The sequence below is a fragment of the Vombatus ursinus genome, unplaced genomic scaffold, assembly GCF_900497805.2.
Source record: "Vombatus ursinus unplaced genomic scaffold, bare-nosed wombat genome assembly UNPS02014818.1, whole genome shotgun sequence".
Lineage (NCBI taxonomy): Eukaryota > Metazoa > Chordata > Mammalia > Diprotodontia > Vombatidae > Vombatus > Vombatus ursinus.
In genome coordinates, this window is record NW_020954596.1 from 6,721,540 (window position 1) to 6,747,808 (window position 26,269).

General features: G+C 43.7%; 2 protein-coding genes across 3 annotated transcripts in view; one reads left to right on the top strand and one right to left on the bottom strand.

Moving 5' to 3' along the window:
• TMEM129 (transmembrane protein 129) overlaps positions 1–13,433 on the bottom strand; it is a 25,317-nt gene extending 11,884 nt beyond the window's left edge. The window contains exons 1-2 of one of the 2 annotated variants that reach the window (XM_027836291.1): positions 13,155–13,432; positions 6,114–6,588 (exon numbers count right to left, since the gene is read on the bottom strand). In XM_027836291.1, the coding sequence (XP_027692092.1) occupies positions 6,114–6,588; positions 13,155–13,359 (680 nt within the window). In that variant the 5' untranslated portion in view covers positions 13,360–13,432. Of the gene's footprint in view, positions 1–6,113; positions 6,589–13,154 lie in introns of both variants that reach the window. The other variant, XM_027836292.1, reaches the window with a different exon arrangement.
• A 7,180-nt stretch (positions 13,434–20,613) lies between these two features.
• The window catches only part of TACC3 (transforming acidic coiled-coil containing protein 3), a 29,867-nt gene continuing 24,211 nt past the window's right edge, over positions 20,614–26,269 (top strand). The window contains exon 1 of the mRNA XM_027836550.1: positions 20,614–20,745. The gene's annotated coding sequence lies outside the window, so the exon portion shown is untranslated. The remainder of the gene's footprint in view (positions 20,746–26,269) is intronic.

Here is a 26,269-nt window from a genome sequence, read left to right on the forward strand (position 1 = left end):
TGCTCTGACATTCCATGGTCTATGTTCTAAGTCACTCCTTGCTCTGATATTCCAAGTTCTATGTTGTAAGACCTTCCCTGCTCTGACATTCTAAGGAAGGTACCAGCCCTGACAACCCCAGTTCTGTTTCCAAGATCCTTTCAGCTCCAGTGTTCTGGGATTCTAGCTATCTCCACACCATGAAGGTGGAAACAGGAAGAGCCTCAGAGGCTCACTGAGAAGCCCCACTCAGATGGCAGAGTCCAGAGCCAGTCTTGATTAGGGTAATAGATTTCTAGGAATGGGGCCAAAACAATGACATCCATAACATTACCTGCCGTGTTAGGGAATTAAAATGAGGCTGGCTATCTTGGTCCCTGGGGGACTGTGTATCCAAATATACACATTTGTCTTGCTAAGTGTAGCATCTGTTACAGTCACTGAATGCCACAACATAGCATGCCTGTGCTGGGAAGGTAGGGCCCCTGGAGACCATTTAGTCCAAGCTTCTTATTTTATGAAGGAGAAAATTGAGGCCCCAAGAGAGGATGTGCCTTGCTCAGAGCCTTAAAGCAAGTTACTAGCAAAGTGGGAACTGGAATCCTGGTCTCTTGAGTAGATTCTGTCTATGTTATTATTAGTATTGTGGCAGCCAGAATTCTGGTCAGCGATGGGACATCTCACTAGTCCACATCAGGAAGGCATGTGCTTGGGAGGGTCACTCAGTGGCAGAAGAGCTGGGATGTCCTAGGCAGAGTTCCTGGGGACAGTGGGGGCTCTTAACTTTTTCTGTCACTGACCCCTTGGGTGGTATGGTGAAACCTATGGCCGCCTTCTCAGAATAATGTTTTAGTGTCTATATTCGTAGCTAAAAGAAATGCTAAATTTCAGTTAGAGGTAAGCACAAATAAAGATGCATTTTTTCCCCTCTCCAGTTTCTCAGATTCGCGTGAAATCTCTCTGTGGGCCCTTTGGGGGATTTGTGGACCATGGGTTAGGACTCCCTGCCATAAAGCCAAGAGTCTACCCCGTGAAGGTTTATCCCTTTTCCTTTGCATTTTATTTTTCTATAGAAAAAGCTGAACTGGTTTGCAAGGGTGGTGTCTGTATTTAGAGTGTCTCCCCTGGGATCACAGGTACTTAACTGAGCTTCCTAGGAGGGCATGGGTGGTGAGGGGTGAGAGACGAGATTCCTCACTCAAGGGTGAACAGAAGGAAAGGAGGATGTTGACACTGGTGATGAGAAAGCTCAGGGGTGGCCACGATGGAGAAGGAACATGAGCCTTGTTGGGTCTGGCCTGGAGGGCAGAACTTGGGAGCCAGCTGCAGAGGTGGATTTTGGCTCCTAACAATGGCTACTGCTCCAAAATGGAAGTGCTGCCTTAGGAGGGCTCCTAGCAGCAACTACATGACTCCATGTTGGGGATGGCGTAAAGAGGATTCCAGGTTAGGTACGGGTTGGATTAGTTCAGGACCATCAACCTGGCTCTGTGAACTTGTGTGCGTGTTTTTTTATATTTTCTTAACTGTATTTCAATAGGGTCGATTCTCTTTAGAATCCTGTGGAATTTATTTTATGCATTTAAGCTGCGATTCTGAAAAGGGGTCCAGGGATTTCACCAGACTGCCAGAAGGGTCCACAACACCCAAAAGGTAAAGAACCCCTGGAGGAGATGATCCCTGTTAGTCTCTGATCCTGTCATCTGCCACGTTTAGGGTCCTATTCTAGGGAGCACAGGGGAAGAAAGGCACAAACCAGAAGATTCCTGCTCTCACTAAGCTTATAGTCTAGAGGGACAGATGACACATGAAAATAACGTAAGGAACTGAATGAGTTACAGGCAGCTTGGTGAAATGGATATAGAGCTCCAAGTCCAAATCCAGTCTCAGATATTTCCTATCTGTGTCACCTTGGGCAAGTCACTTAACCTGTTTGCCTCAATTTCCTCAACTGCAAAATGGGAATAACAATTGCACCTACCACCAGGGTTGTTGTGAGAATTAAACAAGTTAATCCTTGTAAAGTGCTTAAGCACAAGGCCAGGCACACAGGAGGCACTATCATAGTCAGTCAGTGCTGGAGGAATTCAGGGGGTGTCAGGGGATCATTTCTTGGGAGGTGAGCCCTACCCATTCTGGCAGGCAGAACTGGAGAGAGGAGGAAGGCCTTCTCCATGTGGGAGAACAGCAGAAGTGAAGGTGAAAATGAGTTTGGCTGAGCAGCACCCCGTGTCTGGAGCGATCACTGAGCACATCCCACCCTTCTGCTCAGCCCAGCTCAAACACCACCTGGAGCCTGAACCCTTCAGAGCCCCCAGAGGTGAGGAGATTTCTCTCCTCTTGGAACCTTTGGAGTGCCTGGTTTTTCTATCTCACAGCACCCTTATACTTGCCTTGTGTTTGTCAAGGCTAATTAGCCTCCTGAAGCTTAGGAGTGCTCCCTCTGAGGCCTCATCATGGTCGTGGGAATCCCAGGTTTTTAATGGTCTTGTGAGACCCTGCCTAGCTGAGAGGGCTTGGTAGCTTGACCGGCTACAGGCCACAGACCAAGCAACCATCCTGCCACGATCTGACTGGGTTAACTAAGTGCAGAAAAGTTCATCCCCACGACGACCCAGGAGGCCTGGCACTGAGCCAATAATTTTCTGAATGTGCCAGGAGTTTCACATGGTGTACCATGATGCCTGGGACAGTGTTTTACTGCAGATTAAAAAAAATGAATAATACATGGTTTTGTGCAGTATGCTAAGTACACAATTAGTATGTGCAAATAAACAAGTGGAAAACTAATAAAACTGCCCTCTGACCCACAAAAGTGAACACCAGACCCTGAACTCAAAGAACTCAACAAAAGGGGAAATAGTAAACATGCGGGTCTCCATATTCTCCCACACCATCTCCAGCTTGAACGGGCAGCGTACTGAGGCTCCTCAGGGCAAAGAAGAATGGGCCAGCAGCAGAAAACGGAACATGACTCTGCGAGCCATGAAAGGGGCACACGGTCTGGGCAGGTGGGAGGGGAAACCCTAAATCACAGAGCCTGGAGGTGCTCGAGCGCTCTCTGCCTTTACCATCCCTCTACTTCCTCTCTCCTCCTTGATAGTGGAGATCCACAAACAGTGATCCAGGGGGCAAACCCAGCTTCTGTCCCCAGCCTAAGAAAGGTCTTTACGTTTTTGAATATAATCACTGAGAGACACCTCTCTTAGCTGGCTGGCCAGTACAAAGAGAGGCAGGTGGACCTGACCCGCTGGTCCTGGTTTGCTGCTGCCTCCTCCGGTCTATAGACTCCCCAAGGACCCGGCACAGGGCTGCACACAGTGGGGAGGACTGTTTGCTCCTCTATCTTCTGGCCTGAGCCTCCTGCCTCTCCAGAGTGTCTGTCTGAGCTGGGAGGGGCTGAGACGATAGGCCAGCGGTTTTCAGAATGAGAGGGAGGGAATCAGCTACAGCAGGCAAGGTGGGAAAACAGCCGTGGTCAATTAAGGGCTTCAACAAGAACACCAGGGAAAAAAACTAAACACAGGGGCAGCTAGGTGGCACAGTGGATAGAGCACCAGCCCTGGAGTGAGGAGGACCTGAGTTCAAAGCCGATCTCAGACCAGACGCTTGACACTTACTAGCTGTGTGAAGCTGGGCAAGTCACTTAACCCCAATTGCCTCACCAAAGAAAACAAAACAACAACAAAAAAAAAACCCCCAAAAAACTAAACCTAAAAATGGCCCTGTTGTCAAGAGATCATCCCTGCAAGGGCTAATTAACTCGTCCTTCCTTTCCTTCCTGGAGCTCCCAGGGAGCCAGGGCTCTCTGTACCCCTCATGTGGCTGCTATCTATCATACACTGCTCCAGTCTATTAGATGATAATAATAATTATAGCTTATTTTCCTGAGTTCACTGCAGTTTAGAGAAGTCACAGAACTAGGAAATATGGAAGCCTAGATTTGAACGCAGGTCTCATGATTCCAAATTCAGGGCTCTTTGCACTGAACCTTGCAGCCTCCCATATGGCATGATGGCTGGTGTGTGTGGGTGTGTGTGTGTCTGTGTCTGTGTGTGCCCTCCCTCAAACTAATACTAAAGAATTAATGAATGTTGCTGAGTCAACTAGCATTTATTAAACACCTACTACGTGCCAGGTACTGTGCTAAACACTGGGGATACAAATAAAGGACAAATATTGCCCAAGTTTCCCTTCGACTGTGCTCCTCAGATGCTTCTCACCATGATGTGTGTGGTGGTCACCTCCTGGGCTCTAAAAGCCGTGCCGGCAGAAGGCAAGGCCTGGCAGAACCTGTGAGTACAGGCCCAGGCATGGAGGATGTGCCTGCTGCCTTAGGACTCAGCCAGCTGGGTGCACAAAGGCCCATCGTCAGGAGGCTGCCCGGCACCAAGCCTAAGCCTGTCTACACAGGTGGGTGGAATCTGCAATCTGCAAACGTGGGAAGGAAGGCCCACACTGGTACCACAGGGGTCCTGGAAGGGAGCGATTACCATTGTCCTACTCCCTCTGCAGAGCCCTGCAGGCCTGTTTTCTAAACAGTTTCATTTGCCTCAGATCACTCTCACTCCTTAGGATGGTGGCCCTAATGGGAGAGGGGTAACTAGCCATGTGACTATAGGCAAGTTACTTAATTTCTCTGACCTTCAGTTTCCTCATCTGTAAAATGGGCTTAAAAAATGCCTGCTGTGCTCTGTAGACTTTAAACTGCTTTATAAAAGGGGGTGTGTTGGCAAACATTTAACAACTGGCTTTCTGGAAAAGAAAGTATACATGATGTACTTTTTTTTTTTTTGGTGGCAGTTAGGGTTAAATGACTTGCCCAGAGTCACAGAGCTAGTGAGTATTATGTGTCTGAGGCTGAATTTGAACTCAGGTCCTCCTGAATCCAGGGCCAGTGCTCTAACCACTGCACCACCTCGCTGCCCTTTACACAATGTACTTTTAGGTTTAATCTGCATTACTAACATTTTCTCCATCCTTTTCAAAGTATAGGTGTTCCAGAAAATTAACAAAACAATAACCAAACCCTGATTTGCAGTGTTTGCTGAAATGTACCGTGGAAAGGACAGTTAAGTGGCACAGTGGATAGAGCACCAGGCCTGGAGTCAGGAAGACCTGAATTCAAATCTGGCCTCAGACACTTACTAGCTGTGTGACCCTGGGCAAGTCACTCACCTCTGTTTGCCTCAGTTTCCTCATCTGTAAAATGAGCTGGAGAAGGAAATGGCAAAGCCACTCCAGTATCTTTGCCAAGAAAACCCCAAATGGGGTCATGGAGAGTTGGACAGGATTGAACAACAATAACAAAAACGTTATTATTATCATTAAAATCAAGGAAGGTTCTGTAGATGAGTCAGCAGCAGGAAGCTGGCCAGTGGGTGATCAGTTATTGGGGTTAAAACAATTCAGGAGGCCCAGGGGAGGCAGAACAGTGCAGGGGGAAGTATGGAGAGCCAATCCAACCAGCAGGTAATTTAATCTTTCTGAACCTTAGTCTCCTTCTCCTCCTCCCCTTTTTTAAAATGGGGATAAGGACACCTACACTACTGACCTCTTGGGTTGTTGTTGAGAAAGCATTTTCAAAGTGCCCCAGGTATGTGTGTCATTCAGTCAGTCAACTAGCACTGATGAAATAGCTACTATGTGCCAGGCACAGTGCTAAGGGCTGGAGTTGAGAAAGTGCCACGATATACACTGGTGCAATGTGCCCCTTGCAGATGAATCATAAATCTTTGGAAGTGCTAAAGAATTCCAGTCATTTTAAAAGAAATTCAAAACCAATTTGGGGCCTCGATGATTTTCCCATAAACTAAATTTGCTCCTGGTTTCCGGGCAGGCTGAATCAGAGCCAAGCTCAACCTGACACCCCGATCGATTTCATCTGAAAATGGAGACGTATTAAGAAAAATGAAAGAGCTTAGATTTGTGCGGCTTGTCCCCAGAGGCCAGAGCCCAGAGCACAAAGCGGAAGCTGCAGAGAGACGGGAGAAGCAGACTGCAGGGTTCCCTACAAGGGCTGCCTTGGGAAGCAGGGAATTAATTCTCCATCACCACATCTCCACTTGGAGGCTGGGTGAGCCCTTGTCAGGGGTGGAGCCTCTACAATTCCCCAAGGAAGAAAATTTGCTTACCGAATGTCAAAGGCTTTGACGAGGGGATTGATGCTGGCCACTCGGATGGTGAGAAACTGGACAGGCAGATTGGAGTCTGGCGAGAGCTCATGCTGGCGCGACTCTGTCACCGTCAGGTGGACGTCCTGCTGCTGCGCCACATGGATGTGATAGGTGGTCACCTTCATCACCCAGGTGTCGGTCACAATCACCCGGGCGCCCAGAGCCCCTGTGGCAAACTTGTCAATGCGGCGGAACTCTGTGTTGATGGAGGAGGCCACTGCTCGCCACCCTGACTGCGGGAGGGCGTGGAGCGCCAGAGTCCGGGCTAGCGGGTGGCGGTCCCATCTGTTCCGGGACCAGTAGTAAGCAATGGTGCAGGTGACGGTGGGGAAGGAGACTGAAAGTAGAAGGAACAGCTTCCAGCCTTCGGGGGCCTGGTTGAAATAATACAGTCGCTTTTCGGCTGCCGCGAAGCACATGCCGAGGTAGTACCCTGCAAAGAGCAAACAAAAATTCTGCTCTTAGGAGACAAGGCGCAAAAGTGTCTGGTGGCCTTGGAAGGCCCCTGCTTGTACAGGACCCACAAATGTGCACTTCCTTTCTCTCTGGCTCTGCAGGAGGCCCCAATACTTTCAATAATTCAATTCAAATATTTACTAAATGCCTCCAGGGAGTGTGGAAGGAGATCAAAGACTGGAGAAGACGTACTATCTGCTTCTCAAGAAGTTCACAATCTAATGGACGGTAGGATTAGGCGCCCAAATGAGTGTTTCTGAGCAAACTTAGTTATTTTGATTAATAACAGCAATAATAATGATGATGATAATGATAATCCTCCACTAAAGACATAGGATCATTAATAAAGAGTTGGAAAGAACTACAGATGTCATGTAATTCAACCCCCCCCATTTTGCAGATGGGGAAACCAAGGCACAGAGAGGTTTGGAGGCTTGCCCAAGCTTACACAATATTAAGGGCAGAGCTAGGATTCAAAGCTGGGTCATGTGGCTCCAAACCCAGCACTCTTTCCACCTTAGGGCTTCTCTAAGTCCTCCTGATGATGTGACACCGAGGTGCTCCTGGATCATAGAAGGCTATGGAACAGTGTTCATACTCCAGCAGGTTTAAGCTTGGAAGATTGCAAAGCCTGGCCAGATCACAACAGGCTGTCAGCAGTTCACTGAGGCTATCAGGAGGCAGCTGTAAGAATGTTTTGGCCAGGGGCAGCTAGGTGGTGCAGTGGATAGAGCACCGGCCCTGAAGTCAGGAGGACCTGAGTTCAAATCCGGCCTGAGACACTTGACACTAGGTGTGTGACCCTAGGCAAGTCACTTAACCTCAACTGCCTCACCAGGAAAAAAAAAATGCTTTGGCCGTATCAATTCTTTTTTTTTTTGTTTTCTCTCACTTAATAGAACTTTATTTTTTCCAATTACATGTAAAGATAGTTTTCAACATTCACTTTTATAAGTTTTTAAGTTCCAAATTTTTTTCTCCCTCCTTCCTCTCCCCCACAGCAAGCAATCTGATATAGACTATACATGTATAATCACATTAAACATATTTCCACATTAGTCATGTTGTGAAAGAATCAGAACAAAAAGGAAAAACCACAAGAAAGAAAAAAAACAACAAACAGGACGCTTCGATCTGCATTCAAATTCCATAGTTCTTTCTCTGGCTATGGATAGCATTTTCCATTATGAATCTTTTGGAATTGTCTTAGATCATTGCATTGCTGAGAAGAGCTAAGTCTATCAAAGTTGGTCATCACACAACATGGCTGTTACTGTGTACAATGTTCTCCTGGTTCTGCTCACTTCACTCAGCATCAGACCATACAAGTCTTTCCAGGTTTTTCTGAATTCTGCCTGCTCATCATTTCTTACAGCACAATAGTATTCCATTACATTCATATACCACAACTTATTCAGCCATTCCCCAATTGATGGGTATCCCCTCAATTTCCAATTCTTTCCCACCACAAAAAGATCTGCCATAAATATTTTTGTACAGGCCACATCAATTCTAAAGATGGTCTACTAAATCAAAGATCTGTACAGGTGAGAGAGGGGCTCACAGTGACCAAAAAAGGTCTTAGAAGATTTTTTTGTTATGGCAGTTCTTAATTTTCAGAGTCCTTTCAACAAGAGGCCCTTCTTCAGGTCCTAGAAAGGACAGAGGTTTGTTGATGTGAATATAAGCGATCACCAGCACCACTGCTGTGTTATAAGGGAGTGGAAAGAGCCCTTAATTGGAGTCCCCGGGTTCTGGCTGGAGATTTGACTTTTTAGTATCTGTGTGACCTCTGCCCAAAGTGATGTTACTATGTGAGCAGCAATTTCTTCATCTATAAAATAAGGACAATCCCTGCTTACACTTACACTGTCTATTCTCCTGGCTCATTTTTTTTTTGTTTGGATCTGTAATTTCATCAGCACTGGGACCTCCCTCTTTTAGAAGCTACCTCCATGACGCAGACTAGTAGCAGTATGGTGTTGTGGGGAGAGGGTTCTGGACTCAGAGCGAACAAGACCAGGATTCAAATCCCAAAACAGACACTTGAATGAATGAATGAATGAAAAAGCCGGTACAAAGCCCTGACTACGGGCCATACTTTGTGCTAACGGCTCCGGGGATTCACACACAAAAGTAAAAACAGTCTCTGCCTACAAGACGCTTACACACCAATGAGGAAAAGAACACACACTGGCAATCTGTAGAGAAACAAAGTCACAAGGATGGTGAGTAGGGCCAGAGGGGAACAGACTGGCACCCCTCACCCCGAAGCAAGAGCAGTGTGGATCTAATCATGGGGCAAGGCCACAGAACTGAAGGGGACAGATAAGAGCAAGGAGGGCTGAGGAAGCCTGTAGGGTGGGACGGAGGTCACTGGAGCTCTAAGACATGGTCACCGAGGAGGTTCATTTGAGTTACAGGACTCTGGGTGCTCCTCCCTGCTCTGGGCCTACTTTCCACTGAGCTCATTGGCTTCTAAAGAGACTTGCAGCCCTAAATCTATGAACTTATGAACTGAATTGAACTGAATTCAACAAGTGACTACTAGGAACAAGGAACTGTGCCAGTGCCTGGAAATACAAAGATAAAAAAGAAACAGTTCCTTCCTCTAGGAGCTCATGTACCTGTAGGTAACTACAAAATGCATTCACATATGGGGAAAAGCACTAGCAATACGAATACAAAGTAATATAGAGGAGAGAATCAAGGAAAGGGTGTGTGTGTGTGTGTGTGTGTGTGCACGTGTGCTAGCAATTCCAGTGCCCACCTAGGGATCGAGGTGAAGGGGAGCATAGGTTTAACAAGGAAGATAGATTTTGCAAAGGCCCAATGGAGATGACAGATGGCATGCTGTATTTAAGGCAAGCAGATGACTTTGACTGAACTGTAGCACTGTAGTGTATATGAAGGAGAGTAATGTGTTAAGTTTGGAAACATGGTTCACAGTCAAAGTGCAAAGGGTTTTAAATGCCCAAGAAGGGGGGCTGCTATTTTATCTTAGAGGCAACAGGGAGCCCCTGAAGCTTCTTGATCATGGCAGTAAGTGACACTTGCCTGTAATTCTGTCTTAGAGACTTGATGAGGGCATGGAGAAGAGAGATTACTTGAAGAGTACAGGGTTACACTGATGCTGTGACATTCTTCTGCTCTCTCCACTGTGGCCTCCTCACCAACCACCTACCCCACTTCACACAGCTAGTATCACTGGCAGCTCTTAAGCCCAGGTCGTCCACTCAGGGCTTCTTAAACTTTGTCCACTCACGGCCCCTTCAGCACTTCTTCAACTGTGGGTCTCCGACCCTAGAAGCGCTGCCCAATGCCCATCCACTGGCTTATTGTGAGAATCAAATGGAATCACGTCTGTCTATAAAGTGTTACATAAAAATCCAACTCAATTTTACTACCATTAATTAAGAATCTACAATGGGGAAGGCCCTGGGCTCAGTGCTGGGGAGTGGGGATGCAAAGATGAAAAAGAACACAGGCTCTACCCTTAAGAAACTTATAACCTAACAGAGAGGATAGGACACGTGAACAAAGAAGTGTGGTACAAGGGAGAATGTGACATAGCAAAAGGGACAACCAGACAAATAGAAGATAGGAGGAGGAAGGGACCACTTTCCTTGTGGTGGAAAATGATGCCTGAGCTGAGTTTTTAAATTATGCTTTTATCATTCTCTCTCTCTGAACCTGAGAGATGTAACAAAAATGTTTGTTTCCATAAAATAAAGGTGGTCTTATCTTGTTTTACCCATAGAAGTTAGTAAGTAGGACAAAGGCTGAGACTTTCTTGGAGTGCCCATGCTTAATAGGCTTATAAATATTAACTTCTCTACCTCCAAGAGGGACTAAGAAGTCATTTTCTGAACATGGGATGTATGAAGAAGGAGTCAAGGAATAGATGTGTAACAGGCGTACTGGAAAGTTGTACACCCTGGAGTACTCAATCAATGAGAAAACAGAGGAGGGACTTTGCAAGCTGGGATTAGAGATAAATAGTGAACTCCTGCTTTGGCACAATGTGTCCTAGTCCACAGGACACCCGAAGTTGCAACTGCGTAATCAACTGGGCTTTTAACTTCATCCCTCCTGAATCCGAATGAGTTATTTCTCACAGAACCCCTTCTTGATTTTTGACTCTACCCAGCTAAGAGTGCTTCTCAAAGATCTTCTTTAATCCCCCTTCCCCTGCCCCCATCAAACCTCTTAATTGGAATAATTTTCACTTGTGGAGTCTTTTTCCAAGTGTTAATTTTCTTTGCCCCCTTCCCCATTTCTTTTCCCATCTAGGTTATTCTCCAAGAGATTGCTTCCTTTTTATGGGCTCTACATTTACATGTTCATTCTTTATCCTCTCCTTGGTGGCACAGCTTCTAGGAGACAAAAGTTTTTCTCCCTCCTCTGTCCCATTCCTCTATTAATTAGTACATTGGCAGACTATGCTCAATCCTTCCTTCTCCCTCTTCTTCTTTAATTGCTATGCTTGTTTTTGATGTACATTGTTCTGGAGGAGGCAGTAATTGTGCTGTTGGGAACACTTTCTATCCTGAACCATTAAATTCCCTCCCTTACCATAGCACTTACCCTCCTAGAGATAGTAAGGCTAGCCTGTCTTTAGATCTAGGTAATCCTTTTCCAACCTGGGCATATTGTAACTTTTAGATTCTTTTTTTTTTTAAAATATAAATCTTATTTTGACTTGACTTCCCTTGACAAGTACATATATTCAACAAAATGAACAAGCACCTAAGAAATGAAAATAAGAAACTGAGGGGATGCCCATCAATTGCGGAATGGCTGAACAAACTGTGATATGTGATTGTGATGGAATACTATTGTGCTCTAAGAAATGACGAGCAGGATGCTTTCAGAAAAACCTGGGAAGACTTACACGAGCTGATGCAAAGTGAAGTGAGGAGAACTTTGTACACAGTAACAGTAATACTGTATGATGATCAATTGTGAATGATTTTGATTAATACAACGATCCAAAACCAATCTGAAAGACTTATGATGAAAAATACTATCCACCTCCAGAGAAAGAACTGGAGGGAGTCTGAATGCAAGTCGAAGCATAATTTTTGAAATTTTATTTTTCTTTTTGTTTTGCAACGAGGCTAACATGGAAATATGTTTTGCACGATTCCACATGTAAAATGGACATCACATTTTTTTGACTTCATAATGGATGAGGAAGATGTGGGAGGGAAGGAAATAATTTGAAACTCAAAATTTAAAAAAAAAATCAATGTTAAGAATAATACATTTTTGAAAAAAAGAAATGAAAATAAGAAAAAGGAGCTAACGCTGAAGCAAACCTATGGTGCAGTGGCCAGATCCCTGCACCTAAAATCAAGAAGATCTGAGTTCAAATTCAGCCTCGGACATGTACTAGCCTTGTGACCATGGGCAAGTCTCTTAATCTGTCTTCTCTAATTTGCTTCAATATAAAATGAGGATAGTAATAGCATCTACTTCTCAGGGTTGTCATGCAGATAATACAAGATTCACAAAGCTTTGCAAACCCTTAAGTACTATACAAAAGCTACTTATTATTAGTGCTGATTGTTAAGCCCACCCCCTGAAATCTACATACTGACTTTATTTTTATTTATATATTTTGTTCTGACACATAAGTCACTTCCAGTAATAAATAACAAAAAATACAGTCAAGTCAAGCCATTACATAGTGATTCTGACTGTACAATTCACTTGTGGTTTACAGCTTTTTTTTTTTCTTTTTTTAAACAGAAAGGAATTCGGAGTTTGGTAATTTGGAACCAACACTGTCCATTATGTTTGTCTTTCGTTTTGTTGCCTTCGTGGCCTTTATTTTATATCTGTATTCTTTCCTTCTCAGATCAATGATAAACTCCTTTAGGGGAAGAGATTTGTGATAATGTTATTTTTCATCTCTGTATCTTCTCAGTAGCCTTGCCCAAAACAGTAACATTATTAATGTTGGTTCACTGGAAGTGGAAGAGTTAACAAAGGCACGGAAGTAGGTGCCTAAAAAAATATTTGTTGAATGTTTCATAGGGTTTATTTATTTACGGCTGGAAGGGCAGAGAGGGCCCCCCTCCCTCCCCCTCTGCTCCGGCTTCCTTCAAGCCCACCCACCCCATTCGGCTGGGAGCCCTTCGGTGGGCTGGACCCTCGATAGCCCTGGGGGTCCTCCGGCCACATTGGCCAGAGGGCTCTTCCCCACTGCACAGAAGCCCCTGGAGGGCTTCCGAGCCCGCGCCCCCGGCGCTCCCCAGCAGTCCACACTGCCCGTCTGGCAGGCACCCGCCCCTTCAGGCTGACCCTGGGGAAGGGGCTTCCTTGGGTCTCCCCGGGCTCTCTCCGCGCCCCCTGGGTTTGCCCGGCCCAGGGCCCCGGATGCGAATGCGGGGTCCCGGAGTTGGGGGGACGGGTGACCCCCCCTGGGGTAGGGGGGCATCCCAGAAGGCCTCCAGGGACCAACGAGGAAACTGCGTGGGAGGACGGAGGGTCTTGCCGCCCCTAGCCTCCCCCGCCCCCGCCCCTGGCCTCACTCACCCAGCGGCAGCAGCGAGTGGACCAACATGGTGACTGTGGTCCTGCGCAGGTGGTACTGGACGAAGGCCACGTCCTCGATGCCCAGCCAGCCGGACAGCAGGTTCTGCACGGTCAGCCCCGCCGAGTGGAACTCGTTGGGCGTGAAGACGAAGCAGACGGAGAAGACGATGTACGCCAGGGTGAAGGTCACCTCAGGGCTGTCCATGCTGGCCCGCCGGGCGCCGTCAGGCCGCCCAGTGAGGCAGCCCAGCCCGGCAGGGTGCCGAGGGTACGACTTGAGCGTCGGCCCAACGAAGCCGGAGCAGCCGCGGTGCCCGGCCCCGCCCCCGCCCTGGGCCGCAGGGACTTCCTTCCCCTGGTGTCGGCGGCCGCGGGGGCGTCTGGGAAATGTAGTTTCCAAAAACGTGTCCTCCTCTTCGTTCTCTCCTGGCTGCGTCCGCTGGAGGTGTAGCTCGAGGTGTCACCGCGGCTGTGCCTTGGGACGCCTGGCTCCGCTGACTCTCTGTGCTGGACTTATTAACCGGCACTTGGGGTGGAGGGGTGGGGTGTCTGTCTACTAGCCCCATTGTTCACGTTAGATAACCCCAACATCACCCAATGGTCTTATACAAAGACGAGCGCCATCCTTCAAACATTTATCATCAAGACCCCTTCAAAAAAAAAAGAAGAAACGGTCTTTTCAGTTCAAAGAGCAGCCCCCTCCTTCTATAGGGGAGGAAGCAGCGCCCCAATATTTAAGGGACGGTCCCACCTGGAGCAGAACCAGGACTGATTAGATCCAAGGCTCTGTCCTCCACAGCAAGCCACCTCACCTTCTCTGTCCTCGTCATCCGGTAGCCTTAAAGAAAGGGCTACCCCAATTTTAAAGAGAGTGAGAGTGTGTATATACACACGTGTATATATATATATATATATCCCACAATATAGCTTATTGATTTTTTTTGGGCTAGGCAATGGGGTTAAGTGAGTTGCCCCGGGACACACATCTAGTTAAGTGTCAAGTGTCCTCCTGACTCCAGGGACGGTGCTCTATCCACTGCGCCACCTAGCTGCCCCTTTGTTGATTGATAACAGATGGGAAACATCCTTCAACTTTGACAATATGGAGCTAAAATTGACCCTTATATTTATTTGACCAGAGTTTTGTTGAATACCAATATTGTCTTTAGTTACATTGTTGCAAACATATATTGTTCTTTTGTCTCTTCTTTCTGTCACATCCTACAGTCTACTCATGGGATAATTTTCATTACCACTTTATCAGATGTTAAAAGGGAAGAGTTTTCTCTGTTAAGACTATGCCCCTAGATTCCCATCACTTCCTTCTCTCCTCCTCCTCTTCTCCTCTCCTCCTTCTTCTCTCCTCCCCTTCTCCCCTCCCTCTTTTTTTTTCTCCTTCTCCCTCTTTCCTAACCAGTAGATATCTATTTTGGTTCCAGTTCTTGTAACCATAAAAAGTGCTGCTCTAATCATTTTGGTGTATATGAATCTTTTCTTTTTGCCAATGACCTCCTCTGGGTATCTGCCCAGCAGAGGAATCTTCGTGTCAAAAGGTATGAACATCTAAGTCATTTTATATGCATGATTCTAAATTGCTTTCCAGAATAGCCGTGCCAATTCAAAGCTCAACCAACACAGATAGTTCCTATAGTTTGTCATCTTATGTGTATATATATATATGTATTTATATAGTATGTACAAATCTATAAAATTATATCAATATGTTATATAGCATACTTATATTTTATAATCCTATTTATTAATTTATTATGTTTATATACATGACATGTATCAAATATAACATGCACAGGTACATATATACATGTATTTCTATATACACACAAATACATCCATACATATATATTCAACCTCTTCTTTATGCATATTTACATATATTTGTATATACACATACATTATTTCTAAATTATATGTAAATAAATATATAAATGTATATACACACACAATAGAGGGTGAACCAGCTGATCTCCAAGTTCCTTCAGGCTCTGACATTTTCTGAGTATATGTATATATACTTGGAGATCTACCCTCTATTGTGCTACAGAAGATGAAACTGAGGTAGAGAGTAGAAGGGGCGAGGTAGAAGGAATTAGAACCCATCCAGGACTCTTTCCACAGTTGCAGCACTTTCCCTAGATGACCAAAACCCCTAGATAATCAAACATAGAAAGAATTTTCATTCATTCATTCTTTCCACATGTTATTGGCCATATGACCAGCACTACTAGTGTGTCATGTCTTCAGTGCTCTTCCCCCACCCTTCTGACTCTTAGAATTCTTCCTTTGCTTCAAAACTCTGCTCAAGTGACAAGTGCTATGGTCTTTGCACCCCCTTCCTATACCTCCACCCCACCCCCAAAGCATTTACTTCGAATTTCTTTTGTACCTTCATATTTAAATGTTTTAATTGGTATGTCCAAAGTACTGTTTAAGTAGTGAGGGTACAATGACAGACAAGACAGCAACTTATTATCTGAGGAAATAAAACACAGCTGACTTTGCTATAAGGCAGATTGTGATTAGAGCAAAGAAACATCCAGGCACAGTGCTGTGAGGAATTTGAGGAGGGAGTACTCTACCTTGGGAGGAAGTGAAACCTGGGCTTGCGTGTTTTGTCCTTTGTTCTCCAACAGGACTGTGACATCTGGGAGATGATGACATGACTTGCAATTGACTTTGATTTGAGTGAGCAAAGGCTATGCAAAGTCACCAGCCTCACTTTCTCCTCCAGAGCCATCTGGGTCCAGTGGCCAGATATCACTCAGGATGGCTGGAGATGGCCTTGATACCTGAGCTAAACTTTGGAGGAAGGAAGGGATTCTAACAGAGATAGAGATCATGGGAGTCCTTTACAGGATTGGGGACAACGTGAATAAAAGCAGGGTGATAAGAGACGTCAAAATAAGACTGGGAAGATGGATCAGCTGCCAAAATTTCCAAGATACAGGTGTGATTATGTTACTTTTCTGCTTGAATACCTTCTGTAGCTCCCCACTGCTCATCTCTGTGGTTCTCAGGTCAATGAGGTTAAAATTATATTAATAATAATACTAAGGTGCTTTAATTTCTAATATGGTAAATATCAATAGCTCTTGGGGGGAGGGAAGAGTTCTTGATAATTTAAAAAAGCATAAAGGAGTCCTGAGAGAAAAAAGTTGAGAACCACTGGCCTTTAGGAGAAACATTCAAGGCCTCACATAACCCAGCTCCATCTACCTTTTTCAATCTTATTTATTTATTTGGGCAATGGGGTTAAGTGACTTGCCCAGGGTCACACAGCTAGTAAGTGTTACGTGTCTGAGGCCGGATTTGAACTCAGGTCCTCCTAAATCTAGGGCCTGTGCTCTATCCACTGCACCACCTAGCTGCTCCAATCTTATTTCATATTATTCCTATTCAGGAACTTCATTTCAGCTAAAATGGGCTATTAAGTATTTCCCAAACTTGGCCTTACATCCCCCATCCCCATGCCTTTGTACACACATTCCTCCTAGTCCTATTTCTCATCTCTGCATCTCCAAATCCTTGCCTTCCTTCAAGGCTTCAATAGGGGTCACCTGATTTCCTTATTTACTAGCACTTTCTCTCCTCAAATTAACTTGTTTAAAAAAAAACCAAAGCTTTACTTGTGTCTATATTTATTGTATCCTCTCTATAGAATAGTATAAATTCCTTGTGGGCAAGGGCTGTATCAGTCAATCAAAAAGTCAATCAGCAAGCAGTGCTTGCTCTTGATAAATAAATACAAAGTAATTGGGAGGGACACAAACAGTTGTTTGTCCCAGTTGGGACAATGAGAAAAAGCCACCTAAAGGATGCAGCACTGGGTTTAACTGCCATCTCTATGCAAATGACTCAATGGCTCTCTCCCGAGCTTTTAGTCCCATATCACCAATCCCTCATAGGAAATTTCAAAGTGAATGTCCTGGAGACATCCTCAACTCAACACGTCCAAATTAGAACTCATTATTCCCCTCCACCTTTCCCTGCAAAAAAAGAAAAAAAAAACTCCCTCTCCTTTCCCAAACTTCCTTATATCACTTGAAATTGCACCAACCTCCCAATCTCCTCAACTCCTTAAGGTCTCTCAGGCCATGGATCCAATCAGTAGACATATCTTGATAGTTCTATTTTCACAATAACTCTTACATCCCACCCCTTCTCTTGACCCACCCATTCATCACCCTAATTCAGACCCTCATCTCCTCTCTTCTGGATATGATCAATTCAGAGACACTTGGGAACACTTGTATGAACTGGGGTCTATAGTGAAATAAGCAGAAGCAAGAGAATGATATATGTGGTGACTACAGCAATATAAATAAAAATGACACTGAAAGATCCAAAATCTGATACGTTGTATGACTGATTTTGGTCTGAGGTTCAGGGATTACTAGAATGCAACGGTTCATGATTGGTTGTTGTGTTGATTGGTTTTGCTGAGCTGTTGTTTTTTTTTGTTTGTTTCGTTTACAAAAGAAGTCAATGGTGCTGGGGATGTGAACTGAGAAATAATGGTAGTATAGAAACAAAAGGCTAAAAATAAAAGCTGAAAAAAGAGAAAGAAACCAAGTGTTGTTACATGAGCAAGAAAGAAACAAAAACTATGACATTATATTAAATTCAGTAGTCCAGTTTGGCTAAAGGACATGTAAAAAGGGCCCCTAGGTGGCACAGTGGACATAGTGCTAGGGCTGGAGTCAGGAAGACTCTTCCTAAGTTCAAATCCTGCCTCAGACACTTACTAGGTGTGTGACCCTGGACAAGTCACTTAACCCTGTTTTTGCCTCAGTTTCCTCATCTGTAAAATGACCTAGAGAAGGAAATGGCAAATCACTCTAGGATATCTGCCAAGAAAACCCCAAGTGGGGTCAAGAAGAGTCAGGACTGAAATGACTGAACAACAAAAAAACTCTCTGAGGTCCCTTCCTGCTATAAATTTCTGTGATTCTATGAATTTCTTTACTACACTGACCAATGACAGTATCTGAATCACCCTCTTGTGGTGACTTGTCTGATGGGACATATGTGGTTTTATTGTCTTATCCTGTGAAAAGCTACTTCTATGAGAAACAAAAAATGATACAGTCTTGGAAATCACAAGGCTTCTTATCCTGGAGTCCTTGAACTTTTTTTTTTTAAATTTTTGATATCTATATTTCAATATAATTGGATTTCTTCATATGCCTATGTATTTTATTTTGTGCGTTTAAAAACATTATTCTGAGAAGAGCTTCATAAGTTTCACCATTATGCCAAAGGGATCAGTGATGGGAAAAAAAAGGTTAAGAATCTCTTCCTTATTGGGTTATAAGCTCCTTGAGGGCAGGTACAGTCTTTGCTTTTTACCTGCTTCCCCAGTGTTTGGCAAAGTACTTGGCAGATAAGCACCTAATAAATGCCTTTTCGCTCATTCATCTCATCATGCAGAAAATATTTTTGCAACATTTTTGTTTTTTTAATTAAGATTTTAAAAATTTTTTGGTAATTTTTTATTTTAAACTTTTTTGGGTAATTTTTTATTTTAAACTTAATTTTTTTCTTTTTAAAAATTTTTTTATTAATTTATTTTTATTTATCAACAATCACTTTCATAAGCTTTTGAGTTTTAAATTTTTCTCCCTCTCCTTCCCCCTTCCCTCCTCAAGACGGTGCACAATCTGATATAGGCTTTATATATACATTCCTATTAAACATATTTTCACATTAGTCTTGTCATAAGGAAGAATTAGAACCAATAGGAGCAACCACAAGAAAAAGGAAACAAAACAAAACAGAAGAAAAAAATAGCAAATAGTATGCTTCGATCTGCCTTCAAACTCCATAGTTCATTCTTTGGATGTGGATAGCATTTTCCATCATGAGACTTTTGGAGATATCTTAGATCCTTGCATTGATGAGGAGGGCTAAGTCTATCAAAGTTAGTCATCACACAATGTGGCTGTTACTGTGTATAACATTCTCCTGGGTCTACTCACTTCACTCAGCATCAGTCCATACAAGTCTTTCCAGGTTTTTCTGAAGTCAGCCTGTTCATTGGTTCTTATAGCACAAATAGTATTTCTTATAGCACAATAGTATTCCATCACTTTCATATACCACAAATTATTCAGCCATTCCCCAATTGATGGGCATCCCCTCAATGTCCAATTCTTAGCCACCACAAAAAGAGCTGCTATAAATATTTTTGTACATGTAGGTCGTTTTAGGGTGCTATTGCTGGGTCAAAGGGTATGCACATTTTTATAGCCCTTTGGGCATAGTTCCAAATTGCTCTCCAAAATGGTTGGATCATTTTACAACTCCACGAACAATGCATTAATGTTCCAATTTTCCTACATCTTCTTCAACATTTATCATTTTCCTGTTTTGTCATGTGGCCAGTCTGATAGGTGTGATGTGGTACCTCAGAGTTGTTTTGATTTGCATTTCTCTAATCAATAGTGATTTAGAGCATTTTTTTCATGTGACTATAGATGGCTTTAATTTCTTCATCTGAGAACTGCCTGTTCGTATCCTTTGACCATTTATCAATTGGGAATGACTTGTATTCTTATAAATTTGACTTTGTTCTCTATGTATTTTAGAAATGAGGTCCTTATCAGACACACTGGTTGTAAAAATTCTTTTCCATTTTTCTGCTTCCCTCCTAATCTTGGTTGCATTGGCTTTGTTTGTGCAAAAACTTTTCAATTTAACATAATCAAAATTATCTGTTTTGCATTTCATAATGTTCTCTGTTTGCTCTTTGGTCATAAATTCTGTTCTCCATAGATCTTACAGGTAAACTACTCCTTGCTCTCCCAGTTTGCTTATAGTATCAGTCTTCATATCTAAATCATGAAGCCATTTTGACTTAATTTTGGTATATGGTGTGAGATTTTGGTCTGTGTCTAGTTTCTGCCATACTCTTTTCCAGTTTTCCCAGCAGTTTTTGTCAAATAGTGAATTCTTATCCCAGAAGCTGGGGGTCTTTGGGTTTATCAAATAGGTCATTGACTACTGTGTCTTGCAGACCTAACTTATTCCTCTGATCCACTGCTCTATGCCTATATTTTATTATGTACTCTATACCTATATTTATATACTTTATATCTATATTTTCTGCGTCTTTTTAATGGCAAAAATCTTATTGGTCTGACTTTGTGCTCTACAGAGAAGTCCCACTATTGAGACTTCATTTCCCAGGCTTTACCTAGCGGCCGGAAACGGAACTTAATCAGCTCCCGGCAACACCACTTCCTCCTAGAGACTGGGAGGTACCCGCTTGCGAGGGAGAGCAGGAGCAGGGGGCGGGGCTTCCGTTAACGCACCCATGCAAGGAACGGAGTCTGCGCGTGTCCTCCTCCGCGCACGCGCCTCCTGGTCAGCACTCTGATTGGCTGAAAAGGACCGACCGTTCTTATTTGAATCTCGGCGGCCCAGGGAGGAGCTTTCGAGGCGTAGTCGGTGCCGTTGCACAGAACTCGTCAGGCTTGCCGAGGCTCTGAGCCCCGGCGCTTCCCCGTCCCCCGCCCGGGATCCCTTCTTCTCCCTCGTCTGCGCTCGTGGCCTACGAGCCACAGCCCGGCAGGTAGGAGCGTCGTGCCTCCTTGTCCCTGCCCCTCCAGGTTCAGGGTCGTTGGTTATCCGAGGCGGCGGCTCTCTGGAGGGGGGGGCGAGGTCCGGGGTCTCCGGGAGCTGGGGGAAGCGGTGGGGGTGGGAAGGGGGAATAGACCCCAGGCCCCCCCCCCCCCCGACCGACCCCGGTATTTCACAAAGGCGGCCTGAATAGAGAGAGCAGGACTTGGGAGTCAGCAAGACCCGAGTTCAAGTGCCACTTCTAGCACTAATCAGCTGTGTCCTCCTGGGCGCCCCCCTGACCTCTCAGACTGCGGTTTCCCTATTTAGAGGCAGCTCGGTGGCACAGTGCACAAAAGTCTGGGTTCAAATGCAGCCTCAGACACTTACTAGCTCTGTGACCTTGGGCAAGTCACTTAACCTCCCCTTGCCTCAGTTTCCTTATCTACAAAATAGGAATGACAATAACAGCACCTACCTCTTAGGGTTGTTGCGGGGAGTCACTTGAGATAGCAAAGGTTAAGCCCTTATCTCGGTGCCTGGAATTTAATAGGTGCTTAATAAATACTTATTCTCCCCATCCCCGATTGGTAAAAGGGATAATAATTGTACCTACTTCTCCCTGGGTTTTTGTGAGGCTCACATGTAAGTAAAGGACTTTGCAACTCTTAAAGCGTTATATAAACACCAGTTATTACTATTCTTATTCTAGGAAAAAAAATAGTTCTTTTTTTCTTTGCAGCTGAGCTCAGATGTAAATAGTCCAGGGTTTTTTCTGGCCATCCTGCTGTTATTGTTTTATATTAAATGCCCTCCGGACTGATGCACAGGTGGATGCAATTACCGCTTTTTGTATTTGAATAAAAGTATTAGGATGTAAACTTACTTTTTGTGAACTCCTGGAGAAAGACTTCTGCCCGACGGGACGATGGGCATTTCATCCTGTTTCCACGTGATTTTGGCCTCCTTTGCTAGGTCTGTTTTGGAAAGCTTTTGTTTTCTTCTCTTTTCTGGGAGAGGTTAGAGAAGGAGAGTGGGAATACACTCATTTGGGAAGTGATTGCTGATAATGTTTTCCAATGTTTCCTTTTCTGTCAGTCAGCTGACATTTATTAAACACCTACCACGTGCCAGATACCGGGCTAGGCGCTGGGGATACAGAGTAAGGCAAAAAACAAAAAAAATAGAAACAAAAAAACCAGTCCATGTTCTCTAGGAGCTCACAGTATAATGAGGAGAGAATATGCAAACAAGATGTAGTCAGGATAAATTGGGGACAGTCTCAGAGGAAAGGCATCAGAATTAAGAAGTATCGGGAAATGCTTCTTGCAGAAGATGGGTCCTTAGCTGAGGTTTGAAGGGAAACTAGGGAGGCCAGAAGGTGAAAATGCAGAGGAACAGAATTCCAGGCGTGCCTTGAGCCCGAAATAGCAAGAAAGTCAGTGTCTTTTTTTTTTTCCTTCAGCTAAATCCATTTACTGGTTTTATGCTCTATCTTGCTTTGGTTTCTATTAGTATGGTAATAACTGAGTATCTAGATCGAAGATGCCTTTAGGAACCCAAGTTTCACACTGAGATGGGGGCTCAAGATATGTGGGTATACAATTAACAGAAGATTTGCTTTTATGAGCACAAACACACATCTTTGAAGCCCTAGTGCTGGTTGTCACAAGGGTGATCTTCCTCGTGGGCATGATGAGAAAGGTGCTTTGGGAGTCAGGAAGATTTGGTTTCAAATCCATCCTTTGATACTTGCTAGCTTGTGTGACTGGGCAAGTCATTTAACCTCTTTTCCCCTCAGATTCTCATCTGTAAAATGGGGATAATAATAGCATCTACATCCAGAGTTGTGAGGATCCAATGAGATAATATTTGTAAAGTGTTTAGCACAGTGCCTGGCATATAGTAGGAGCTGTATAAATGTTAGCTATTACTCTTTCTAAATGGTTATTTAAAGAGCACCGACACATTCCCAGAGCAGTAGCTGAGCTGATCATTGAATGAAGGTCAAAATTCTGAGATGCAGAGTTGAAGGGAGTGCATCCTAGGCATGGGCAGTTGGAGTGTTGAGTTGTGGATAGTTAGTGGTTCAATTTGGTTGGAAATGCACAAAGGGAAATAATATGGGGAAAAAAAGCCTGGAAAGGTAAGTTGGAGTCAGATTATAGAGGGCCTTAAAGGCTACGCTGTGGAGCATATGTTTTATTTCAGAGTCAGTGAGAAGTCACTAGAGATTTTGAGCAGGAAAGGGACATGATTAGATCTGTCATAGTAATATGATTTTTGCACTTGCATAGAGAATGGATTGGAGAGAGGAGAGCCTGGGAGCAGGAAGACCAATTAGGCTGGTCCAGGTGAGAGAGAGACCTGGAGAGAAAGAAATTGATGCAAGACATGTTTTAAAGGTTGAATCAGTAAGATTTGGATAAAATAATTTTTTTTTAGAGTCCCAGCTCTGCCACTTAATTTGTGTGACCATGAACAAATCACTTCCTTTCTCTAATCTCTAGTGCTTTAGAGTTTGCGGGATATTTTTCTCACAACGACCTTGTTAGGTAAGTAGGACAACGATACATCCTCATTTTACAGAGAAGGAAACTGAGGCTTTGAGATTGTGTTTATCTGTTAGTAGGTACCTTTTCTAACTAAGATCTCTTTCTCCTATGGCTGTAATGGTATTCTTTTGACCTTGGCTTATTGAGAGTCCCTTGTTTTCTCCAAGACCCAGATCAAAAGTTACTTTTTTTTTAGGAAGTTTCTTGGTCTCCATGCCCTGCCCTCCTCCATTTCCACCTCTTCCTCCCCTCTCCCAATTCCTCAACCACCAGCTGCTAATCTTGACTTCTCTTCCAAGGCTAAGGTTACTCTGTATCTTCCCTAACGTGTGTGTTACCTCCTCTGCCAGCATATAAGGTCTTTCGGGACAGGAGCCATTTCATTTTTGTTTTTTATATCCCTAACACCTATCACAGTGCTTGGCACAGATTACACACTTAACATACTTGATTGATTTAGTCATGGTGATACCTTTTCAAGTTTTTTATGGATCAGTGTAATGTATCTGTGATTGTGGTCAATGGTTTGGTCTATGAAAAGGCTGTGGTTCCAGTATAGTTTATTGGTTGAGCCCTCAAGTTTTTGAGGCCACTGTTTTGTAGTACAAGGATTTGTCATTTGTCAGATCATGAAAAGATTGTGAGATTCTGATATATAGTTCAACCCCAGGTCTTGTCTTGCTAAGCATGTGGCAGGAGATAAATTTTTGTAGCGTGCAGCATGCTGCGTTATGTATTATCATGTCATCTCCCTACTCATTTAACTCCATGGTTCCCTGTTGCCTCCAGGAGGAAATACAAAATGTTCTGTTTGACGTTCAAAGTAAGCCCTTCATGCCCTAGTCTTTTTATACCTTACTGACTACCTTGCTAACACTCCATCTCTTAGCTCAGGCCAGTTTCTCTGGCTGTGCCCCATTCTTGGAACATTTTCCCTTCTCTGCTCCAACTACTGACCTCCCCAGCTTCCTTTAAGTTCCAACTAAAATCCCACCTTTTTTTAATTAATTAATTTTTAGTTTTCAACATTCACTTCCATAAGCTTTTGAGTTTTTTTTGTGAGGCAATTGTAATTTGCCCCAAGTCACAGAGCTAGTAAGTATTGTATGTCTGAGGCTGGATTTGAGCTCAGCTCCTGCAGACATCGCTAGCTGCTCCATAAGTTTTGAGTTTTAAATGCTGCCCCCCATTCCCCCACCAAGATGGCTTGCAATCTGATATAGGCTCTGCATAGACATTCCTATTAAACATGTTCACATTAGTCATGTAAAGAAGAATTAGAACCAATAGGAGGAACCACAAGAAAGAAAGAAGAAACAAAACAACAGCAACAAAAAAAGAGGGAAAATAGTATGCTTCAAATCTGTATTCAGACTCTATAGTTCTTTTTCTGGATGTGGACAGCATTTTCCATCATGAGTCTTTTGGTGTTGTCTTAGATCCTTGCATTGCTAAGAAGAGATAAGTCTATCAAAATTAGTGATTGAACAACGTGGCTGTTACTGAGTATAATGTTTTTCTGGTTCTTCTCGCTTCACTCAGCATCACTTCATATAGGTCTTTCCAGGTTTTTCTGAAGTCTGCTTGCTCATCATTTCTTATAGTACAATAGTACTCCATCACATTCATGTACCACAACTTGTTCAGCCATTCTCCAATTGATGGGCATCCTCTCAATTTCCAATTCTTTACCACCACAAAAAGAGCTGCTATAAATATTTTTGCACATGTGGGTCTTTTTCCCATTTTTATAATCTCTTTGGGATACAGACCTAGCAGTAGTATTTCTGGGTCAAAGAATATGCACGTTTTTGAAGCCCTTTGGGCATAGTTCCAAATTGCTCTCCAGAATGGTTGGATCAGTTCACAACTCCACCAACAACGCGTTAGTGTTCCAGTTTTCCCACATCTCCAACATTTACCATTTTCCTGTTTTGTCATGTTAGCCAATCTGATAGGTGTGATGTGGTACCTCAGAGTTGTTTTGATTTGCATTTCTCTAGTGAAAATCCTATTTCCTATTTGTCCTGTATATAGCTTGCTTTGTGTATATTTGTATGCATGTTGTCCTTTCCGTTAGATTGTAAACTCCTTGAGGGCAGGGACTATCTTTTGCCTTTTGTTTTTTGGGGGTTTTTTTTGGTATCCCTAGCACTTAACACTGTACCCTGCATACATTAGATGCTTAATAAATGTTGATTGATTGAATTGATCAAATCTTCTTTGATCTCTTAAGTCTGGATACCTCAATAGAACGAAGCCCATGCCCTGTCATTATTTGGGTCCTGATTGCTCGGAGTGAATGTAAATAGCAATTGTTTCTGTTTTGGCTAGAAACCCTGAGGGTCTTCCCTTCCCAGATTGATATCTATCTTTATTCTATCTGTATCTATCTATCTTATCTATCTACATCTGTATGTATATGTAGATAGATGATATATGGGTTTTTTTTTTTGGACTAATGTTTCACAGATAAATACATAGGTAACACTATTTGTTGGGCAGGAGAACACAGGAGGGCTCCTAACACTAATAGGTATTCTACCATAGGTTCACTTTGGGTCAGACAGGAAGACAACTTTGGAGGGGTTAAGTAAGCTTACTTTATTCTAGTCTAGTCTTCCCAAAAGGGTTGCTGATAATGGGAGCACCAACTCCTCCAGCATTCTCTAATCATATTTCTTGCAGGGGTGGGCTCAATGGGGGCTGGTTGAGGCAAACACAGATTCCCCCAAGCCTTGATGGCTGCCGATCAAGGCAGGTACATGCATTCCTCTATGAATTAACCAAATCCCAAAATGAGTTCCCCCACTTACTCACCAGTGCCCATTTGCTTTATAGGGCAACAGACAAAGAAGGCCGATTGCCAACATTAAGCTCACAGGTTAACTTTAGCAATATGGTCCTGATAGTGCATGCGTACATTATGTCACCCCTATATCTCTTGTGACTGCTTGATAGAAGTTGTTTTTAACCATAATT